The 23,942-nt window shown below is 41.0% G+C and overlaps 1 protein-coding gene across 1 annotated transcript in view; it reads right to left on the bottom strand.

Moving 5' to 3' along the window:
* Positions 1-23,942, bottom strand: part of ANKS1B (ankyrin repeat and sterile alpha motif domain containing 1B) — a 1,325,415-nt gene that overhangs the window by 67,667 nt on the left and 1,233,806 nt on the right. Inside the window, 3 exon segments of the mRNA XM_043965259.1 lie at positions 1,117-1,188; positions 3,914-4,042; positions 12,591-12,665. Coding sequence (XP_043821194.1) covers positions 1,117-1,188; positions 3,914-4,042; positions 12,591-12,665 — 276 coding nt within the window.

Raw genomic sequence — 23,942 nt, forward strand, 5'->3', positions numbered from 1 at the left:
TAGATCACAGTTATCAAGATACAGGGCTCTTTCCATCAAAGTCACAGCACCTGGTCAAAAAGATATTTATGGACATTTTGGCCTATAATTCTCCAAGTGGAAAAGCTCTTCTGTTAAAAACGCCAGGATGCAGTTGGGCCCATAAAAAGGCACCTCCCTGAGTTGGGTTCCCATGATCTTTCTGCTATAGAATGAAATGCAATAGTAAATCAGTCACATCACACATAAAAAGTGTTCAAGGTGAAATGGGGAGAGAACTGCGTTGGGAGTTAGTGGACCTGGGTTCAAATTCTGAATCTGTCATTTACTACCTTTGTGACCTCAGGTAAGTAACTTCACCTCCTTGGGCCTCAGTTTCCTTATCTATAAAATGAGGGGGTTGGTTTAGATGGCCCTTTCAGACCTAAATCACTCATGCAGCTTGTTCATATACATATAATTAATTCAAAATCGGAAAAAACAACAACAAACCAACCAAAGGCTTATCAAAATATGTTCATAGTCTCATAGGTCTAGAACTGAAGGAGACCTCAGAAACCCTGGAGTTCAACCCCCCAAATTTTACAGATGAGAAAATTGAGTCCCATGGAGGTTAAGTGACTAACCTGAGGTCACAAAGGTAGCAAACATCAGAGGTGAGATTTGAACCCACTTCCTCAGGCTTCAGAACCAGTGAGTATTATGTGTATCCTTGTCACATATAATCTAAGATCACAGACCCTAGAGGTGGGAGGAACCACAGACACTATATAGGCCAATCCCCTCATTTTACAGAAAACTGAGGCCTGGTGGGGGGAAGAATTGTCCAAGGTCAGAAAGTTAGTAAGTTGCAGATTTGGGTTTTGAACAAGGGTCCTTTGACTCCAAGCTCAGTGCCCTTCTTTCCATTGTATTATGAATGGGTGGACCTTCTCCTTAACTTTTGAGTCTAGCATCAAATGCAAAGAAGCTCTCAGACCAGCATTAGAAAGGACTTAAGGAGGCATGGATGGCACCAAATGTCTAGTGCAATTTTAGCACCTTGATAGATGAAGGCAATCCAATTTAAGAAGTTTCAAATTTCTACATGAACATTCAATAGTTTGGTGTCTATACAGAAAAGGATAGCTGACTTACCCTCATTTTTGCACAAGCATCTTGTGTTGATTCTGTCCCTCGAAGTTCTTTAATCAGCATGGAACCTAAATACTGAAAGAAAGCAAAAATTCCATTGTCTAGGATGGTCTAATAGTATTAAAGGCAACTAGTCAATCACCCAACTGAAAAAGATATTAAGTGTACACCTACTATGTGCAGGGAGATAAAGATGAAATTGACACTGTTTCTACCCTCAAGGAGTTTACATTCCATTTGGATTTATTCCCAGATGAGGGAAGAAATGCAAGATACCCATAAGTTAAAGGAATGGGTCCAGAGCTGGGAGGGATCTTAATAGTCTACCCTCCCTCGCCCAGTTTGCCAATGAAGAAATGGAGGTTATAACTTATCTAAAGTCACAGGGTGTCAGAATCAACACCAAAGGATGGGTGTGGAACTTGGGAAAGTGCTCTTGAAAGAGGTGAGTGGAGCCTTATGGGAAGTTGGGGTTCCAAGAAGAAAACAGACATTTCCCAGTGGTTCTCTGGCCTGACACTTGTTCCCCCCCAACCCAACCCAAACCCAAACTACAGTATTCACTTGATACCATCTAAGAAAAACACATTGAACTGCAAAATGGGGCATCTAAAAATGTGTCCCCCCCCACCCTCTTTTTCTGACACAGCAATGTCTGCAAAAATAAATAATCCCAGTGTTCTCCCTATAATTGCAGGGCTGTATGTACCAGGCAGCCAGCTGAGAAACCAAGTACTGCACAGCCCGTTTGGGTGATTCAGTTGCCTAGGTAATTATATTAGGCAGAGACCATTCTTTAGGGGGAAGGGGGTCCTTTTCATTCACAGCTGCATGCACTGTGGCTCTCCCACTTGAATGGGGGTGAAGATGGGGAAATTGGGCTCCCTGAGGTTTCAGGGTAGAGAAGACCAAAGTAAGGCAGTTTATACTAACTCCTCTTCTGGAAACTTTGACACTGTACACAATGAATGGGGCAGGGAGGGGAAACAGACTAGGAAATATTGATTACTTTTAGGGGATTGTGCCCAGAAGGAATCCTGACTCTGGAGTCGGTGGTCTTGGGTTCAAATCTTTCTTTTAGTTCTTATTAGCAGTATCATCTTGTCCAAATCACTTCACATTCCTGGGTCTCAGTTTCTTTCTTTGTAAAATGAGGGTGCTGGACTAGGTGAGATTTGAGGTCCTTTCCTTCTCTAGCATTAGGATATTTCTGGAATGTAGCCATGGGGCCACTGGGTCACAGATTTAGAGCCAGAAGGAGCCTCAGAGCTCATCTGGTCTAACTCGCTCATTTTCTATAAGTGGAAACTAGGCACAGGTTGGTGAAGTGACTTGCCTGAGGTCACACGTTAGAGAATGTATTTGAACTCGGGTCCTCTGACTCCCATTTTAGCTGGGACTCTTTTCCCCAGACTACATCCCATCCAAAAAACAATTTTTAAAAGATGGAGTAGAGCAAATTCATCTTAACCAAAGACCCATTTGGCAGAATCAACATTTAGGAGCAGAGATATGGAGCTAAAAGGTATCTCAGAAGCCATCTAACCTAATCTCATTTTCTAGATGAAGAAATGGAAGTTCAAGGTCACACCAGTAGTGAACATCTGAAGAGAGATTTGAACCCAGGTCTCGCTAACAAAGCTGCTAATGGTGGCACTGGGCCATGCCAGTGGATGCATCTCCATGAGACATGCCATTGGACTCATCCCAGAGTTCCAAGATAGCTTTATGCTGGGATCAGGCATCATTAGGGAGGAAATGATCCAAGAGATGCCCAAATCACCATCAGGAGCATCTAAATCCAAGTGGAATTAAGGCAAACCTTTATCTTTTAGGTTAACTGGAAAGTTTTCCCTAATTGAGGCAGGGAGGCGAGCTGCAGAGGCTTCAGCTACAATTTGTACTGTAGTCATGGAGACCAGCAGATGCCTCGATGCCTGCCATCACGTTGGAAAATTTACCTGTATGTGTGACTCATAATCTTCTACTGAATATAACTAATTCTCCCCCCCCCAAATAATAATAATAATAATACAAGTGCTCAGAATGTTGTAATGAGGAGAGTAAATGCTAAGAATGATAGCTCCCCAATTTTAACGTTACTGATGGATTTGGGTAGAGATGGCATCTGTTGAAGTTAGGCTCCAATAAGTGCCAATAATGAATCCCCCCAGAAGTGGTTGCATAATCAGCACTCCATATTTCCATTAGGCTGGAGCCAATGACTGTACCTTACATAATAACAACTTTGAATAGTACAAATCTGGAGGAATGTGTTCGCTCCATGGGATTCATTAGTTTCACTAATTGGGACCTAACTGCATTTCCTTTTTTCCCCTCCATGTTGCCTTATCCTCCTCGGAAGGTGGCTCTTTGAGAACCTTATTTTAAGAACTCAGAATGAAGAGGCAAAGGAATACCACGGACTTTGGTGATTAAGTACTTTAAATATTCAATCTTAGCATGGCAATTATTTTCTGTAAAAGACTTATGGGAAGGGAGGGAGGGAGGAAGAAGGAGGGAGAGTAGAGAAAGGCATATGGGAAAGAGGAAAGGATGGACTAAGGAAGGAATAGTAAAAGATAGAAAAGGGAGGAATGGAGAAAGGTAGGAAATGCGGAGGGAGAGGAAAAGAAGGGAGACCAAGGAAGAAAGGGGAGATTTTGAAGATCAGCATTATTGGGCTTTAGATTTAAATAAATAAATGAATAAAGCTCCACCCAAATCTTTCTCCCAGGAGCTCACAGTGTACGTTCTGCCCCTAATTGATTAGTTAAATATGGAACGTAGCATGACTTACAAAAGCTTTATAATCACATGATTGGAAGATGAGTTTCTCTGGGTGATGCTGCCAGTACTGGACAGGTGTTGATGCCGTGGCTTCATTAGGAGGTCTCAAGGTAATGGAGGGCTCTCCCCAGTCTCCTGTCTGAAAATCACATTTATTCTCAAGGTAATATAAGCAGCCGGCAATGTCATGATGCTTCTTCACTGTCTACAGCTTCAGCTCCTTCTCTCCATGCACTACATACATGCATACTGTGGTGGTGTGTGGGCATACAAACTCTATGTTGCGAATTACTGCATAGCTACCACTAACATTCCATGTCCCCATGTCTCATTAATTTTGAGGTGCAAGTGGTGTGTGAGTTGCTCTAGCTTTAGAATATAAAACGGAAAGCTTTGAAATAAAATGTCCAAATCTGATCACTTAAGTAATCAAGAAACTAAAACATTTAAACAGAAAATGAAGACATACAGAGATGATAAACTAAGTCTACCAACAGAAAAAAAAATTAGTGTTGGAAAGCGGTTTTCTAGTCGAATATATCATAAAATTTATTTCACAATGTGTTTACATCCAGGATGCTTAGGTTCCATAATCGTCAAGCCCCATGTTTGATACTGACTGCCAATCATTTGACATCTCTGGAGGCAAGGTGCTGCTTAAGTCAAGTAACTAAACAAATCTTAAAAGAGAAGTGACAAGAAAAGGGTGACAGCTAACGTCCCACCTCTGAATCCAACTCCATTAAAGTTATAACCCTTTTGCTGTTGTCTTGATTGGCATAATTGCTTCCCCTTAGAAGACCTTAAAGCACAAATAACATTTAAAATGTCAAAGGTCACATTTGGCCCCTGTGAGAAATTGAATTGGCAATTACAAGCGTATGGCTCTCTTGATATTTTGAGTGTAGATGCTTGCCCACCCCCTCCCTCATGCCCACCCCCAAACACACGTGCATTCCATCACTACATCACCATCCTTTTCTATGCATTTACCTGTTACCGTAATTGACCAGTGAAATAATCTGCAAATTCAAAGGCCCGTGTGGGTGTTTCTTCTTGAGTGTGTCTCTGTGGGTGGGCAGCAATAGCATTCCTGCAGATAATTGCACATTCTTCCCTGGTGGAGATGTTGCCTGTTTTGTCTTTTGTTTTATTTTATTTTATTTTTTCTGCTCAGATGGGCATAACTAAGGCTAAATCTTTGGAACAAGATCAGGAAATGGTAGCTTTTTAGACAACATAAGACTGGATTTGAGTTAGATTCTAGAATCAGATTTCCTCCCTTCCCCTTCCCTAATAATAGAAAAAAATCCTAACTCTCTAGGGGGTGGGGGCCAAAAGTCCTTGGGAAGCTAGTGAGAGAGTAAAACCCTAAAACTCCTGGGCTCCCAAATGAAATAAAGCTTTGGTGAGGGATCAACAGGAGTGGGACAAATCAGAGAAAGAAAATAGTCCCTGAGTACAAAGGCCTGGCAGGGAATAAAAAGTTTATATTCTAGTTTACAAATTTGTGCTCGGGGTCATTAACTCTCTCCACAAGGCTTTGTCTTCCGGTAGGAACTGTGTAGCCTCCTTGAGGAAGAGTGTCTAACTTGTCTGTGTACTTCCCTCCACAATGGCTGGCACAGTGCCTTAAACGTAGATGGGAATCCTTACACTCACTCCTGTCTTAGAGGGTGCTCTGGCACCAATGCCATGCTGTGGGAGTCAGAGTAGGCTCCTGCTAAGTTATCTAAATTCTTCCCCAGGACATTGCCAGGGTTAGGAAGGGGGCAGGCAAAGGCACAGCCTCTGCTCCTGGAAAACACCTGCTTATCCTGAAGTCCCTGAAGAAGGTGACTATCATTCTAGGAAGACTGGGTCATGTACTTTGCCAAATGGGAGGGATCTCCCATCAGGCCTAGGGATTCAAGGCTGCTACTTATTTGGAAAAATTATGCACACATTTAGAATAATCTTGGGTAAGTGGCTCTTGGCCACCTCCTGGAGGTTCTCCCTGGACCACATTGCCAGTTTCTATGTTTTGTTGCTTCTTCTCTCACTTTCTGTTCTCTCTCTAGTATTTAAATCATTTTCCCTTTTCTTTTCTGCTCTGGTTTCCTACTTTCCATCTTGAAGACTGTCCTCCTGATGCTAGTTCATTGAGGGATTTTCTGACTCATTCATGACTGGTTCTGACTCTTTGTTTCCTTTCCCTCCCTCTCCCTCCCTTCCTTCCTCTGTTTGTCTGTCTCTCTCGACTTGCCCAGGGTCACACAGTTATTAAGTGTCTGAGGCCAGATTTGAATTCAGGTCCTCTTGACTCCAGGGCTGGTGCTCTATCCATTGTACCACCTAGCTGCCTCCTTCCTTTCTTTTTTGATGTGAGGCTTTTCTGTTTGGAAAAATGACCACAGTGATCTGATGTTCTATTTCCCTCTGACATCTTCCCTGCAAAATCTTTCCCTCTCCTCTTGTCCTGATAGATCACTATCACTTGAGAAACCTTCTTTATTGCAACTGGTTGGAAGCAACTGCCCCAGAAACTGAGTAGATTTGAAAGCACTGAAGTTGGACGGAGGATTAGTGACCTTTGAATGGTGAGAGTCCCCGATATTTAGTACGTGAACCTAGTGATTCATAAACCCAGGATTCCCGAGATGGCTAATCACCGCCCCTCTCCCAAACCCTCCCTATAATCCCAGCATGGCCCACAAGTATAATACAATACTACAAAGATAATACAACATTGCCACGCAACAACAGAAGTTTGCACACCACTCGATCTGATGATACAAAAGGGAGATCTGGGGGATTCAATTCAACGGCCAAAGAGCAGCCTCAGACTCTGTTGATGCAGTTTTCTCAAACCAAGCACCTGCCTCGGATTTCAGCTTTATTTGTGGTAGAGGAGAGCTGGAGAGAATTCTCTTCCCCTTGCACAAACCCAGTCAGACATAGCACGGGCCGGGGTTAGGGGTGTTGGCAGGAGAATGCAGAAGGAGTTATGGGAGATCTGGGCATATTAGTATGTTAACCATGCAGAGAAGATGCAAACCCATGGCACCAATTTTTTAGTTAGCCCAGGCACTTTCAGGGCAGCTGTAGTCGGAGGGAATCCCCCCACACAAAACAGAACTGCAGCCAAACACATTTCCAAATGAGGACGGACGTCATGAACACGAGGAGGAGCAGCAACATTGGGACTAGCAAGCACTGCCTTCTAGGGCGCCTCCTCATGTAGGGAACCTTGGTCGAGTGGATGGGTATTTGGAGAAACCAGCGGCCCACAGCCCCTGTGGGGTAGGTTCGCTAGCCCCTGCTCTAGGAATCACAGAAAACCCAACTCCTAATTCTGGGTTTAAGTCGGGGAGGATCTCCACCTATAACCTTTGAGATCAACATAGAGATCAGAGGATCCTAAAGATGGTAACTGGGAGGGACCTTAGAAGTTACCTAATGCAACCATTTTATTGTACCTATGAGGAGACGGACATCTCAGAAGTGAAGGGACTTATCCAAGGGCATGAGGACAGTAAGTAGCAGAGCTGGGATTGGAACCCTGGTCTTTTGCCTCAAAATTCACCACACCTTCCACTCTCCCAGGAGGAGAAAGGCGAGGCCTTTATCTGTGATGGCAAGGAAGAAAAGGATGGAAGGGCTGAGTGAGGGAAAAAAAGAGAGAGTAGAGGGGGAAGGAGGAGAGAGAACACATTTCATTGTGCTCCAACCCAGAGGTTTAAAAATTCCCCCACAGGGTCTGAATCTGCATTTCTGGAAATAGAAACTTAAATTTTGTCAGACAGTGCTATTTTCAGAAATATGTATTCAACCGAGTAAAAAGGAAAAGGAAATGGGATTGCTTAAGATAGAATTCATAGAAAAGAAATTTGTTTTCTTCCTAGAAATTCATCAACTTTTTTTTTTTTAATGACCCTACCTCTAAGAACACCCAGAAGCCTCTTTGTTTTTGATGTGGATTCTCTCATTAGCTTGCTATGGAATATGTGGGTCCAACCAGTGGATCCAACTGGAGCACTGGTTTTATGTATTTTGCTCTTAGGTCTGAGTACAAGGAGAAAAGTGTTGACAGAACAAGAGTGGTCTTTCCCAGAAGTGCAAAGTCACAGTTTTGTCCAGGGCTCCCAAAGCCTAGCCTCACGGTTGTCTTCAAGGAGGGACCAAGAGAGTAAACCCTGCCTAGAAGCAACTCTTGGGAGTCGGAGAAAAGATGCTCATGTGGAAATCTGAAATTTGGGAAGCTCTGACCAACAACAGGTGTGCATAGCATTACAGTGACACACCTGAGGAGGACCAGTATTCTCTGAGGTTTTGAAAACTGAAAAAGAAGCCGAGTCACTCGTTACACATTTTGGTAACTTCTCCCTTTGGGGGAAAAGTGTTAATGAAAAGCAAAACCAAAATTGAGTCCTCAAAGTCTCAATATTAAAAACAGGGTGTTCCAAAAGTCTTGGCACAGTTTAAACTTATATTAGTATGTTTATAAGTCATAATCACCTTTCATGGAGATATAGCTGGGGGCAACCATGGCAATATTTATTTAAAATTACAAGAGTTGAGGACAGCTAGGTGGCACAGTGAATAGAGCACTGGCCCTGGATTCAGGAGGACCTGAGTTCAAATCCAGCACCTGACAGCAGCTGTGTGACTTTCTCAAGTCACTTAACCCTCATTGCCCCGCCAAAACAAACAAACCCCAAACAAAAAAAAAAATTACAAGAGTTTAACCTACTTAGCATAGACCTGTATTTAGCACCCAACTGTTATACAAAGGACTGAATAATTTACTGGTCTTTACAGTGTTTGAAGGTCTCCTATCTAGCACTTAGTACTGTGGCTGGCCTCATAGAGGCATTTATGAAACACTTGTTAATTAATGGTGGTTAAAATAATTCTTATCAGACATCATGGATTTATAAGGGCTTTTATGAGTTAGTCCTATCTACTTCAGTCTGTCTTAATGGGACAACAGCAATGTTGGAAAATAGGGCAAGTTTTACATTGTAGAGATGTCAAACTCCCATAGCCATAAACCACTTGTAAAACTCCTGAGTGTGGCTAGAACTGGATTAAAAATGTAACTGGGAAATATTTAACAAAATAAATAAAAATACAACACAGCATGTTGTTTAGTCATGTCTCACTCTTTGTGACCCTGTATGGGGTTTTCTTGGCAAAGATACCGGAGTTGTTTGCCATTTCCTTTTCTAGTGAATTAAGGCAAACAGAGGTTAGTTAAATGACTTGCCCAGGGTCATACAGCGAATATGGGTCCAAAATCAGCTCTTCCTAGCTCTCTCTCCACTAGGCAGTGGCTGCCTCTTATATTAACTATGTAGTTGTTCAATTCCTTTCTCTCCTTGTTTTTGTACAGAGCCTTGGAGCTATTTTTCCAAGGTCATTTACACATACTGAAGGAAATCAATAAAAGAGGGAGAACTTTGCCTTAAAAAGGCCTTATATGGAACAAAAAATGATGGCATCCTAAAATGATAGGGAGAGTTAACATAAGCTATACAGCTCAACAAGTATTCACAGGGTCTTTCTTATTGTACCAACTGTCAGAGATAAAAGGATGTGATAGCTGTGACTAGCCTTGCATTATATAACCCGGTCCTCAGCTTTCTTCATACCTGCTGTGGGTAAATGTAAAAGCCCGGCAGGATTGTGCTGGAGCTGCCAGGACCACAGGGACCTGAATTTCATGTACTTGAGGAGGCAGAAATGCAGTCTGCTCACTGTAAGAAGGAAACACAGGCTCATGGCCTCATATAGTCCAACCCTATCATTTTATAGATAGGGAAACTGAGGCTCAGGGAAAGAAAAAGTCAGGATACAGTGATATTTTTCCTGCACAATTATGCCTCAATATCCATTATTAAAAGGTGACTAGGTGGACCATTTTCATTAGCATGTATTACAGAATCTAAAATAAATTATGGGATGAAAAATCTTACTTAGCTTTCTCAGAAAAAGCCACATTATTATTAAAATTATTATTTTAAAATCTTGTTCTAAATGCAAAGGAAACTGAATTGGGGGGACATTTTGTATATTCTAAGCTTCACATCCTCTGAGTTAAAGAAGTTGCCCAATGATGGCTGCAAGTAATTAAAAGCCATAATTATGCATTAACTTTTCTTAATGAAAAAGAAAAGCAGGGTGTCTCCTAAGCCTTATCAACACCTTCTTTGATTAGGATTTAATTGATTTTTGTTTCTGTAGAAGCTTTTTAATCTTTCTTCCCTGATTGGTTTGGCCCACCTATTCCTTGTCTCTAACCTGACCCGTACTCATTTATTTATTCGGTGCTTGTAGTGGAATAGGCAACAGAGCCTAATCCTATTAGAATGTTGTCACAGGAGCTGCAGTTTTTAGGATTTTGCCTTCAATATTTCTAATAAATCTGGCTTGCCTATCAAGCTATACATGTACATGAGATATACAGGATGGTATTTATTTTTGGCATCCCTTCAGGCTTCAAAGAATGCTCTGTCTGGAGCTGCATATTTACTTAGAATGTATTTTCATATATGCAGTGTAAATATAAGAAAACATAGCCCCCAAATGCTCCCAAATGCAGGCTCTCATAGCCAAAAGATCATTTAGCACTTTGGGGGCCATATTTAGAGCTAGAAGGGACCTTAGAATTTACTGAGTCCAACTCCCTCGTTTTACAGATGAGGAAACTGAGTCCCAGAGAGGGTTAGGTAACTTGCCCTGCATCACACAGCTAATAAATGTCTGGGCATTGTCTTCCTGCCCCCAAGACCAGAGAGCTTCATGCTACACTATACTCCTCAGTTAGTGCTTTCCCCATGCACATTATTTTATAGTCATTTTGTTTATATCCGTGTATAGACTGTTTCCTCCCAGTAGAAGGTAAGCTTCTTGAGGGCAGGAATTGCTTCTTTCTTTCTTTTTAATTTTTTTATCATCAGATGTTTAATAAATGCTTTTGGAATGGAATGTAACAGAATTCCTCTTATGAGCCAGACTTCTAAGGTTATTCAAAGAAGAGAGTCACTTTTGAACACTTAAAAGCTTCCCACAGTTCATTTAAGTTTTGGGGGGACTCCTGAAGTAACTGTACAGACACCATTCTCTAGGTTCTATAGCAATATCAGGCAACGATCATACGCTGACTACAAGGACATGGCAGATCCCACAAGCCAGTACCTTTCCCATTTGAAAAAACCATGCACTGAAAAAACCCAGTGTCTTTTCAATATAGCACACTGAGAGAGGGCCTCCTTTGCTAATTAAGTGCAGATTAGTGATTCTCAACCAGGCTATTGAGAAAGCCTGAGGGTTCAAACTCCCTCCACATATTGAGTCTTCACATTTCATACTTCAAGGATCAATAATTTCATTGGTTCAGAGACTTCTTTCCTTGACACTCATCATTGGCCTTTCATGCCTTAGTAAATTTTATGAGTAAATTTTTTTCCTGCCATGGCCAGGAAAAAAAAAATTCAGAGGATCATAGATTTAGAGTTGAAAGGCAACTTAGCAGCCATTTAGTTTATCTCATTTTTTGTGTTTTGCAGGGCAACGGGGGTTAAGCGACTTGCCCAGGGTCACACAGCTAGAAAGTGTCAAGTGTCTGAAGTCAGATTTGAACTCAGGTCCTCCTGACTCCAGGGCCAGTGCTCTATCCACTGCACCACCTAGCTGCCCCCCTCATTTTTTTACTGATGAGGAAACTGAGGCCCAGAAAGTAACTGGGCCAAAATCACATGGGTAGTATGTGGCAGACGCAGTATTTGAGTTTCTAGAGCCAGTGCTCTTCCTAGTGTGGATATCCAAACTCCTGGTGATGACCCTTCTGAGCTTGGCCAGGTTGGTCTTTGGACAACAGTCCACTTGCCAAGGTTGGATTCAATGCCTTCTTGGCTCATTGGGATCCACCAGTCTTCCTACTCCATTGTGGAATTTTAAAATTAAAATTAAATTGAATTAAAATGTTTGATTTTTTTCCAAATAAAAAGGAACTCTTCCATACTATTAGAAGGTGAGTTGGAAATAAAGTTCTAGTGTTAAATATTTTGGAGTAAAACGAATAGAAATTTTACTGACCTTCTGGTCAATCAAAACCACTGTCAAATGAGAAAGGTTGAGAATTACTGTTTAGCTTGGAATTGGCACCTCGGTGACATATTTTTCTGCTCTTGAACAAATTGCATGAAATTCATACAGGTTGTCATGCAAATCATACTAATGTTAGGCTAGCTAAAAGCAAAGAGCATAGAATTCTGCACTAGGGCATAGGAGACACAAGGGTGGTGGAGAGAAGGACCTCACGGAGAGGGAAATAGTACAAGATGGGGAGGAAGAGGACAAACGGACATGTTACTTTGGTTTTTCCATCTTCCCTGCAAAAGCAAGTCAACATAGACATTGAGGATAGAGATTAAGACTGGCATGGGGTGGGTTGTGACTGAAGACTTCAAAAGCTGAGTATACTCTGACTCCAGACATGTTTCCCCCCCCCCCCCCACACACACACTGACCAATCACGAGGCATGATAAATGAAGGCACAGACAAAGAACCTCAAGTATCAGGGGACATTACAAACCATCCGGCATTTTCAGGACATAGCACCTGTTGATAACTGCTCACAACACTTGGCAAGACATCACACGGTGCAAATTGATAAAGAGAACATAACCGTTCATTGTCTTACATTATGAACCTGATGGATCGCTGAGAATGGAAATCCTGCATTCTGGTTCGTCCATATTTCACAGACAGACGACTGCTGATATAAACAGAAAACTATATCTTATCTTGGAAAATATTTCAACATTGACAACTCCCCAAGTGGACTCAAAGACTTTGCAAGGAAAATCAAGAGAATGGTAAAACAATAACATTTAAAAAAACCCCAACTTATAAATGTTTAACATTTTTAGTCATCTGTTGCAAAGTAATCTTCTTTGCTAATGAAACTGATTTTTGACTGGTTGATTACATTTCAAGCTGAGGGAAAAACCATGATCCTACCAGAGGGTAACAATATCAGCTTTTAGAAAAGAAAACTGCTGTTTTTCACATTTGCCAAAAGAAATAGTGTTCCTTTAATATGATACAAAGCATATACATATATACATATATATATATATATATATATATATATAAGGTCAAGAGCTACTATTAGCAATGGAGAAACAATGGATGCTTTCTTCAAAGAAACAGGTAAACAAGGATGCCTCTTGCAATCTGCTATTATTTGACATAGTTTTAGAAATACTTAGAGAGAAATTAAAGTCACAAATATCAGCAAAGAGGAGATGTAGCCTTATTTGCAGGTAATTAGAAAACCTTGGAGGATCAGTAAAACACGCTTAACAGATGATTTAAAGCTTCTGTAAATAGCAGGATACAAAATAAATTTTTAAAAATCATGAGTACTTCTTTACAGCACTAACAAAAACCAGGAGGAAAAAGGCTATATAAGAAATTCAATGAAAAGGGAAAGGTTGATTCTTTATGAATGCTACTATCTCTTCCTACTGAAAGAGTAGGAATTTACCTCCCCAACCCTGGCAATTGAAATTCTTTCATGCCTCTCTCCCTTTCCCACATCCCTTCATATATATCCCCATTTAAGGTTCCCCCCCCCCTCCTTGAAGCTTTCAGGAAACCTTCATAAAGATCAAAACTTTTTATTGATCTGTCTTCAGTGTCTTCAATCAGAAGACAAAAAAAAAATAGGAAGTTTTTCCCATTAGTTACTGTTCCACTTTGGAAACATATACATATAGTATAAATCTCCCGTTAGTGGAACTTGAGGGGAAAGAAGTCTCCAGAGCCTGATTAATGGCTCAGGCAGTGTCAATGTGTGTATGAGAGGCTGGGGAGGAATAGTTAGGGTTGGGAAGAATTCTCATTCTCTTCCCTACTGATCATAAGATCGTGAATTTGAAGCTGGCTGGAAAGAACCTTAGAGTCCATTGAATTTATACCGTCATTTTATAGGGGAGGAAACAGAGGACAGAGAGGTGAGATGATTTGCCCAGGATCACACAGTTGGTGAGTGTAGGTGGAGCAATTAGCACCTAGGTCTTCCAGACTCCAAATATAGTATGCTATTTGGTACATCACATTGTCTAGACTTCCCACCATAGGTGGCCTTTGATTTCCATCCCAGCAAATTGAGCTGATAATGCCCCTTTATTCCCTCACAATATACTAGTGCCATCATACACCAGGCCAAACCAAATGCAGGGAGATGCAAAAAAATGACCTCTTATATTCTCTTCCATCCTTATCAATTTTGTCATTAAAAAATGACCTCCTTAAATGCTAGAACATGGATGAGAACAGCCTTCATAGTTGCTGAGCAACGAAAAATTTGCTAAGCATTATAATAATCCACAGCATTCCTGAGCGGACGGCAACAAGAGGCATTAGAAGAGAGGAGTAACAATCACAGCACCCAGAGAGCTGGCAAAAATAGCAATGTCAAAGTCTGCATCTAAGTGAAAACTACACAGAGTGAAGTGATAAAAAGAGTGAGGGCCAGAGTCCTCACATCTGTTTCCAGAATAGATACTAGAGTTCAGTCATTGCTTGGTGGTCCTATTTCCCCCTCACCTTTTTCAGTCTTCAAACTAGATGGCTTGTTGAGCAACAGGCTCACATTTTGGAAACTGGCAAAAGAGATCAGTTTCCTGTGAATTAACCAAAACGCCCTTCCAGATGAGCTTCTGAGTAGTACTGCCCTTCCACTCTCAATTATTTCCCTCTAAACTTCATGCTCTTTCCTTAGTTGGGAGAGGTTTTCTTTACCCTTGTTGTTTTCCACCCTTTCCATCCTCCAGTGAGTTGCCTCCTGGATCTATAAAGCCCCTGGCATTGGTTAATTCCAATACTCATCAGGTGTTTGAAATGAACTATGTATCACTGGAATCCTCATTTTAAATGGAAAAAGCATTCTTGTCAAATATCTTTGAAGCATGCATCATTTTAGACTTAATCTAATTCTTTTGTATAAATTGTATGCCCTTTATAGAGTCATAGAAGTCTAGAAGTTGAGAGAAATGATTATTAATAATAATCAATGATTTGAGGAGATCCAGAATTTTCCCTTTTCCTAAAGTCCTCATTTCAAAGTACAGTATCTGAAGGACATTACTAATAATGAGATTGAATCAACTCTCTCCTAAATCCTGTTCAGACCCCACCCAATCTTGGAAGTATTTTAATCTAGGGGGGTGGGGGGGGAGGGAGCCCAGTGTGCTCCACAAAGGTTTGGGTGGGGAAAAATTCTTTTATTAGATTGCCCAAGGCTGGGTAATTTACCCCCCTTCATTAGAATGAGTCTACCTCTGTAAATATTCATTCTCCTCATTAAATTTTAACCAATCAGAATTGATTGCCACCCTCAGGAATACCCACTCTTTCAAGGGCATATAAACTGTGAGCCCACTGTCATGAGGGGTCTTTGGCAATCAAGAGTTTCACCGACCTTTTTATTAACAAAATGCTAGCATTATTAATAAAATGATTAATTACCCAGAAACTATGACTCAAACTTTTTAATGTTACAAAGTGGAAGGGGCTACAAAAAAAAACCCAACAACAACACACACTAAACCTCTAATTCAACCTCCTCATTTCATAAATGAGAAAACTGAGGTTCAGCATGTTTAAATGGCCCACACAAAATCATACCATTAATGTAAAATCTAGCACTAATGCAAGCATGTGAGACTATGCAGATGTGTCAATACTTTCCATCTGCATGAGAAACTCCTTTCATCAGTGCTGATTGTAACTTGTCTACAATTTCTCTCTCCTGGATCTCATATATCCAAATCAGTTGCAAACTTTTGTTGATCCTTTCTCCAAAACATCTCTTCCACCCATTTCCCTTTTCTCTATTCTCAAGGTCACCATCTTGGTTCAGTCTCTGATCAACTCTTTTTCAGACCAGTGGTATCAAACTTAAATAGAAATGGGGCCACTAAGTCATACATTAAGGATCCCTACAGGCCACAGATTAGTTTTAAAATGTGATGTTATCTATATTTTATTGTATTTTAGTATAATATTTCCCAATTACATCTTAATTTGGTTTAGGCCACCCTGGGGAGTACTGTAGACTGTATGTGCCTGGCAGCCCATGTTTGACACCTCTAGTTTAGACTATTGCATGAGGCTCCTAATTGGTCTCTCTTTTCTAGACTTTCCCACAGAGCTGTCAAAGTGATTTTCTTAAAACAAAGGCCTCACCACATTACTCCCCTGCTCAATAAATTTCAGCAGCTCCTTATTACCTCATTCCTCCATTTGGCATTTAAAGCCCTTATTTACCAATCAACCTCAGCCTACTTTTCCAAGCCAATTACAAACTACTTCTACTCATATTCTACAGTCCAGCCAAATTGGCTTCTCATTGTTCCTTATACCTGATGTTCCATCTTCCATCTTTGTGCCTTTGCATGTTGATGCCTGGAATGTTCTTCCTCTTCACTTCTGCCTCTGAATGTTTGGTTGCCTTTGAAACTTTACTTGTGAGCTACCTTCTACAGTCTTTCTTGAACCTCCCAGCTGCTAGTGCCTTCTCATCCCTCAGTGATTTTTTTTCTTTTGTACATATTTCATTTATATCTACATATGTACACTTTGTCTCTCCTGATAAGCTTTTTGAGTTAGTAAACTAGCATTTATTAAGCACCTATTATGTTCCAAGCACTGGGTACAGGAACTATTTCATATTCATTTTGTATCCCTAGTGCCTGAGGCATATTAGATGCTTGAGAGACTTCTTATAACTAACTGATTATAGGATGAGAGAGTTGCCTAGTCTCAGAGAAGTGAAGGGACTTGCCCAGGGTCTCACAGTTAGTGAGTGACAAAAGTGGGAGTTGAATGAATCCAAGTCTTTCTCACTCCAAATAGGAGGAGAAAAAGCAATTAGTGACTTCATAATGAGATAATATTGGTAAAGTGCTTAGCATAGTACCTGGTATATAGTGGGTACTCAATCAATATTTCTTCCCTTCCCTTCCTTTCCCTTTCCTTGCTTTTCTCTTCCCACTCCATTTTCTTCTCTTTCCCTTCCCTCTCCTTTTCTTTCTGCTTCTCAGGTCTGTTCTGTTCCCTTCCTTTCCCAAGAAAGCAGAAGGTAAAATGCAGATAGTTTACTAACTTGGAGTGACCCTCCTACTAGGTAAATAAGCAATATTAATGTTTTACTGTGTTTGAAATATGCCTAAATACTTCTTCTCCAAGGTTGATTTTCTGAGCCTACTGGACCCAAAGGTATTGGGGAAAGCCTGGTACTGAGCTCATGTCCTTCCCGCATCCAAATCAACATTTTTGCTTTAATGGATATCGCTGGTGTAGGTACCACCCTATGGATAACAACAACAGCCCTCCAGTGACACACAATCAACCAGCAGACCATTGGCAAGCTTTCAGATGCAGTCCTGCATCTGAAATGGTATTCAGTGTTCCAGGTCACTCAGTAGGGTTCCATTTCATAAATCATGGCTCCAGGGCAGCAATTCAGAGCACAAGTAATGATTTAGGTTCATTTCAAAAGCAGTAAAGCTTCAATAATGTCAAATAACTAGGTAGATAGTGAGTCTGAATGGAACTTGGAATTTAAAAGCATTTTTTTAGAAGATAGTTTATTATTATTTTGGAGTAGGATGGTTAAGTTTAGAGAACATATAATCTAGACTGTTGCTTTTACAGATAAAGAAACTGAGGCTCAGATAAGTAAGGTTGCTCAGTCACACAGCCAGTTAGGGACGGAGCTGGGATGGGCGTCCTTGTCTAAGGATTTAAAAAAGTTCATGGATATGTTTTGCATAACTTTACAGGTATAATTGCTATCATATTGCTTGCCTTCTTTTTTTTGTTTGTTTGTTTTTTCCTTCTCAACAAACATTTATTTTATTTTCCATTTACATGTAAGGGTAGTTTTCAACATTCATTTCCGTAAGATTTAGAATTCCAAATTTTTCTCCCTCCCTTTCCTCCCCCCTCCACAAGATCGCAATCAGGTTATATATGTACAATCCACTAGTGCTCTTTTTATCACTTCTTTCTATAGCAGTGCATAATAAGCTTCCTCATTAGTTCCTTGGGATTGTCCTGGATCATTGCACTCCTGAGAGTATTACTTGCCTTCTTAATGGGTGGGGGAAGGGCTAGAGGGAGAAAATTTGGGACTCAAAAAAACCCCCCAGAATATCAATAAATGAATAAATCCTAAATTAAAAAAAATAACTTGTAAAAAGTCTGTATTTAACTGTCAAGCTCTCAGGTTAATGAGAGTAAATGTGGATGCTAATAAAAGCAACAATTTGCATTTCCATAGTGTCTTAAGGTTTGCAGATTGGTTTCCTCTAGAGGAAGTTTTCCCTGGTTATATATTTATTTTATTTTTATTCTTTAGGTAGTTGAACTGTTACTGTACCCATATGCTACATGCACTGCCTCTCAACTGGAAGGCTGTGTGTGTGTGTGTGTGTGTGTGTGTGTGTGTGTGTGTGTGTGTGTGCGCGCGCGCGGGAGGGGAAATAAGAGGTTCTAGTCAAAGGCAGTAAGGTTTAGAACTCTGGAGTTGATGTCATTACCTTATTTTCATAAGTTCTATCAGAAATACTGTCATTCCATCTCCCATCTCTGGCCTTTGTATAAGCTGTACCCTATGGCTGGAATGTGTTCCCTTCCAAATTCTGTCTCTTGAAACCCCTGGTTTCCTTCAAGACAGTTCAAGTGCTGTCATTGGGACTTTTGTCCTAGCTGCTGGGCTATCTACCTGCCCGGGTCACCTTATATCAATTTTGTCTATCTCTCTGTATATATACATTTAAAAACAAAATAGATATAAGGTACATATGTTAATAAATGTATGCATATGTACATGTATATATTTATAAACAAAATAGATAGAGGTGCATATATGCAAGTGTTTATGCACATATACACACATACTTTATATCTTTCTATGGAGAGAGGAAGCAACATGCACATGGATAGGTATAGGTATATAGGTATACACGTGTACATATACACACACACACACACACACACACACTTGTGGCTTCCTCCTTTGAACTAAGCTGATTGAAGGGAAGCACAATTTCACCTTCGTTTTTGTACCCTCCATACCTAGCATAGCTTCTGGCAGAGATAAGATGCTGAATAAATGCTTGACCTCTGCTGTCCCTTTGGTCAGCAAACCTTTGCTGGCATCCACAAGGTAGCAGGCACATTGTGAGGGAGTGTGGAGGGACACAAGGCGGAACAAGACACAGTCTCTCCCATCTGTCAATGTTTAGGGGATGGCCAGTAGCCATGTACATTCCTGCTTCTTTTCCCACAGTCCGTGGCATCTTCTTCAAGGTGCCGCCGGGGAGGGCAAAGATCTAAGCTCAAGCTTTATTTATGTAAGAGAGAGTCACAGCTTCAGCAGTTTGAGTTCAGTAGGCATTCTAAAGACTTTCAAAGAGTTAAAAGCTGACATTTTAATGGTACTTGTGCTTTACACTTGACCTTTTCAATGAAGCTTTGCACATCTTAAAGTAATATATAAATGTTAGCTATTATTAGGGAGAGGGACTGGACTTGGAATTTCATTGATATAGGGAACTCCCAGGTGAGGGAGTTTTCTTCACCAACGCAGACCTGCACCTGCTCTGAAACTTAAGCATCTCAGAGAAATGCAGGAGGGATTGAGGGTTTAAGTGATTTGTCTGAGGTCACATAGCTCAGAAGCAGGACAGGAACCCAGGACTTGTTGACTCCCAGGCCACTTTCTATGAATGAATGAAAATGAATCATTATAGTATTTACGAAGCACTCACTATAGGTTGAGTGCTATGCTAAATGTTGGCATATGCTTCCTTCCCTCATGGCTTTGTTCAAGTTCCAACTAAAATTTCACCTTCTAGGAGGAAGCCTTTCCTGATCCCTCTTAATTCTAGTGCCTTGCCTCTGTTGATTATTTCTAGTTTATCCATATGTGTTCAGGCTATTTGTACATATTAGACTGTGAACTCCTTGAGAGCAAGGACTGTTTTTTACTTTTCTTTGTAACCCTGGGGCTTAGCACAATGCCTGGCACATAGTAGATAATATAAATGTTTATTGACTGATAAATAGAAAAAAGATAGTCCCTGTCCTCAAGATGTTGGCAGAAATAAGATGTAAAAGGAAATTCAGCTACAGGGCAGATGGCAGATCTCTCTAGCCAACAAGCCATGCTGCCTCTAAGGCTATTATTAAGGAAACATGAATGAATGGAACCTTTAAACAGGACGCCACCAGAGTGGAAGTTTTCTGCCTTGATTTTACCCGGAAACTCCCCCCACATATCCTTTCCTTTCCCTGCATCCCCCCATGGCCTAATTCTTGAACATTTGAGGCCACTTGCCAAATCCATCAAAGGACTCAACAGTCTTTGTTAAAGGCTCAATTTTAGAATTCAAGTTAAAGGAAAAATGAAAAAAAAATCCCATCTCTTCGAGAGCAGTGACTTTAAAACAACAACCCACAGATTGGGTAAAATAACCTGAAAGACAGAAAGAAAAGGTCATCCTTACAAAGATGCTGCCTCATCCTCTTACTAGCAAACTCCACAGCCTCTTGAGCAGAGATTCAGACAAGGTAAAATCTGTCAAAGAGTAGAAAGTCACAGATGCTCAGTTCAGTCACAGAACAACATGAGCACCAAAGACCTCTTATTCATCTTGTCTTCCCAGACAGGAGTGCTAGCTACATTCATGAGGATACACTGAACCCTGGAAGTCACAACTTGCAGGCCTGCCCCCATTTTCCTGTGAATGAAAGTTCTTGACCTGACTTGGAAAGGGGACCATGTCTCTCTTATCACTCTAGATAAGGACATTGCTTTTTCTCATTCTTGCCTCCTAACTTAGGCTACACAGCACAGGAGTTGATCATATGAAAGGAAATGTGAACCTTGGGAGATTTTTCCCATGCTCTATTTGTATTGCCTTTCTCTGAAGGAGCCTTGTCATGGTGTGGAAATGATAGAATCATAGATTCAGTGCTCGAAGGGACCTTGGACACCATTGATTCCAATTTTACAGGGGAGGAAACTGAGGTTCAAAGAGATGACTCGCCCAAGTCTCATAGTTAATATTGGGCAGAGGCAGGATTTGAAACTAAGTTCTTTCTGACGCCAATTCTAATACTCCAATATACTACATCACCCAGTTGCCTCTAAAAATATAGACACAGATATAGACTCACAGCCCTAGAGCAGGCCTCAGAGGCCATTCTGTCCAACCTGATAATTTTATAGATGAAGAAAATGAGGCTCAGAGGCATGAAGTGATTTGTCAAAGGTCATAGCTTCAGGAGTGGGATTTGAATTCATTTCCTCTGATTCTGGAGTCAGTGTTCTTTCCACTGAATCTCCTTCATGTGCAGAGATCATGAACACACTGTGCATGCACCTTCCATAGTTTGACTGGAGCCAAAGGACTGTCCCATAACTGAACAGGGAATTTCTCTGTGGGAAAAGATAGGGCAATTGATACAGGAGCTCTCTATGTATAACCCCACTTTGGCTAAGGATGTCAGGTTTCCTAAATGTTGCTAAGAATTCGGAATAAGATTGAATGATGCTGATTATCAGCAATAAAGGCAGGGAGTAATTTTCCCTGGCAGCCCGGATCGCTTCAAAGTTATTGAGACATTCATGTCTCGGGGAAGTACAAGGAAAGGGATATTGTGATCATCAGAAAAGTAGCAAGTGGGTTCTATGTTTTAAGTGGTCTGGCTTTCGGAGAGGCATCCTGGAGTGGTGGATAGAAGGGACATCTTTTTAAGTTAGGAGGCCCTGGATTGGAATCCTGCTTCAGATATTTAGCACATGATCATGGGTTACTCAAGGAGTTGGGTTTGAATCTCTCCTTTGATGCTTGGTGACCTTAGGCCATTTAGTTAACCCTGGGTCTCAATTTCTTCATTTGTAAAGTAAAACAGTCAGAGCAGGTGGTCTCTAAGGTCTCTTCCAGCCCTTGAGCTATGATTCTATGGTCCCAAGTTGGAAGGGACCTCAGTGGTTATCTAACTTAATGCCTTACCTGACGGACCATATCTTTATGATTCTCTGATTCCATTTATATAGGGATTAGGGCTGGACCTGTGATTTCATTAGCACAAGGAGGTGCCCTTTAAGAAGGCAGATCAGCACCTCTTCTGAAATCTAGAGTCTTAGGGCATTGCCTAGGGATGTTAAAGGACTTGTCCAGGGTCATATAGCCAGCATATCAGAGGAAGGATTTAACTCCAGTTCTCCCTGGCTCCAGCTCTCTATCCACCATGCCACGTCGCTCCTTTCTCATTAACATGTAAGAACTGGTAGGTGCTAAGTCTTAATCTCCAGTCTGACTCTATGATCCACGTATCGGAAAGTGACCACATCAATTTCCTCCCTGGACTCAAGCACCTTCTTAATTTTCCAGCTTCTGGTGCCATCATCCCCTATCTTTCAGGCTTATAACTTAGGATCCATCTCTGCCCTCTACCCCATCTTCACCCCACCATGTCCTATCAGTTGCCAGGTCCTGCTGATTGTGCCTTCACAGTATCTTCCACCCTTGTCCCCTCCTTTCTACTCAAATTTCAATCATTCCAATTCAGACTCTCTCTTCTCTTTCTACTTTAAACCATCCTTCATATAGCTAGCAAATTGATCATTCTGATGGGTCTGACCATAGTACTCCCTGATTAAGAAAAGATTCAATGGTCCCTTATGACTTCTTGGAACAAAATGCATACTTTTTTGCGGGGCAATGAGGGTTAAGTGACTTGCCCAGGGTCACACAGCTATTAAGTGTCAAGTGTCTGAGGCCAGATTTGAACTCAGGTTCTCCTGAATCCAGGGCCAGTGCTTTATCCACTGCACCACCTAACTGCCCCTAAAATGCATACTTCTTAGCCTGCATTTATGCCCTTCCACAATTTACTTCTCATTTATCTTTCCAACTTCTCACCATATTGTGACTTTTCAGGTTCACAAAGAGCTTTACACACATTATTTCATTTGAACCTCTTCAAAACTCTGTGATATAAGTGCTATTATTATCCCTATTTTACAGATGAGGAAACTGAGGCTGGGAGGGTACCTGAATTTTCTAGAAAGTCACACTTTTAGTAAATATCTGAGGCAAGATAAGAAATCAGGTCTTCCTGATTCCAAGGCTAGCATTCTATCCACTATACTACTTAGTTTCTTACTGCCTCTAATGATTTCTGAGGCTCCTTTCAACCCCTAAGATTCAGTGAAAACCAAACTTCCATGTGACTATCAGGAATAAAAGACAGAGGAGGAAGAAGAATGAAAACGGAAGAATTCTTGTGCTTCACAACGGACAGATTCATGATAGCCCAGTTTCTAAGCCACTGATCAGAGAACCAGGAGGCAGATGATCTGTTTTCATTTTTATTTGGGACCAGAGAATGGAAGTATATCCCAGAAGCCTTCTCTAAAAAACCCCAAATGTCAATGTCTTTAAGCAGGTGCAAAGAAATTATCTTTGCTCTTGACTGTGATTTTATTGATGGGGTGTGTGTGTGTGTGTGTGTGTGTGTGTGTGTGTGTGTGTGTGTGTGTTACACCAGTGGCAAAGGTGGAATTTGGACCTAGGACCTTTGCCTCCAAATTTAACACTTTTCCCATTGTACCCAATGACTCGCCAACTGTTTCCAACATACTCAAGGTGAAAAAATAATTACAGGTATCTGAAATATAAAGTTTCTCTTTCTCTCTCCTCTTCCTCTCCCTCTCCCTCTCCCTCTCTGACTTCATTTTAGCTTAACAAACTTGGTTCCCAGTCTCTCTGCCTATATTGCATGATCCTGATAGGATCAGGGTGCTACTCTCTGTCATCGTCAGAAGAACCTCATCATTTTATTGTCTCTGATGAGCTGTCAAGTCTGAGGCTGACGACAAGAGAGTTTGCTGAGTTCGCTTATTCCAAACTTTCTGTTTTGTTATATGTTGTTAGGCTTTGCCAAAGCGTCAGGGGTTTCTTCTTTA

This window comes from Dromiciops gliroides, chromosome 5, assembly GCF_019393635.1.
Source record: "Dromiciops gliroides isolate mDroGli1 chromosome 5, mDroGli1.pri, whole genome shotgun sequence".
Classification (NCBI taxonomy): Eukaryota; Metazoa; Chordata; class Mammalia; order Microbiotheria; family Microbiotheriidae; genus Dromiciops; species Dromiciops gliroides.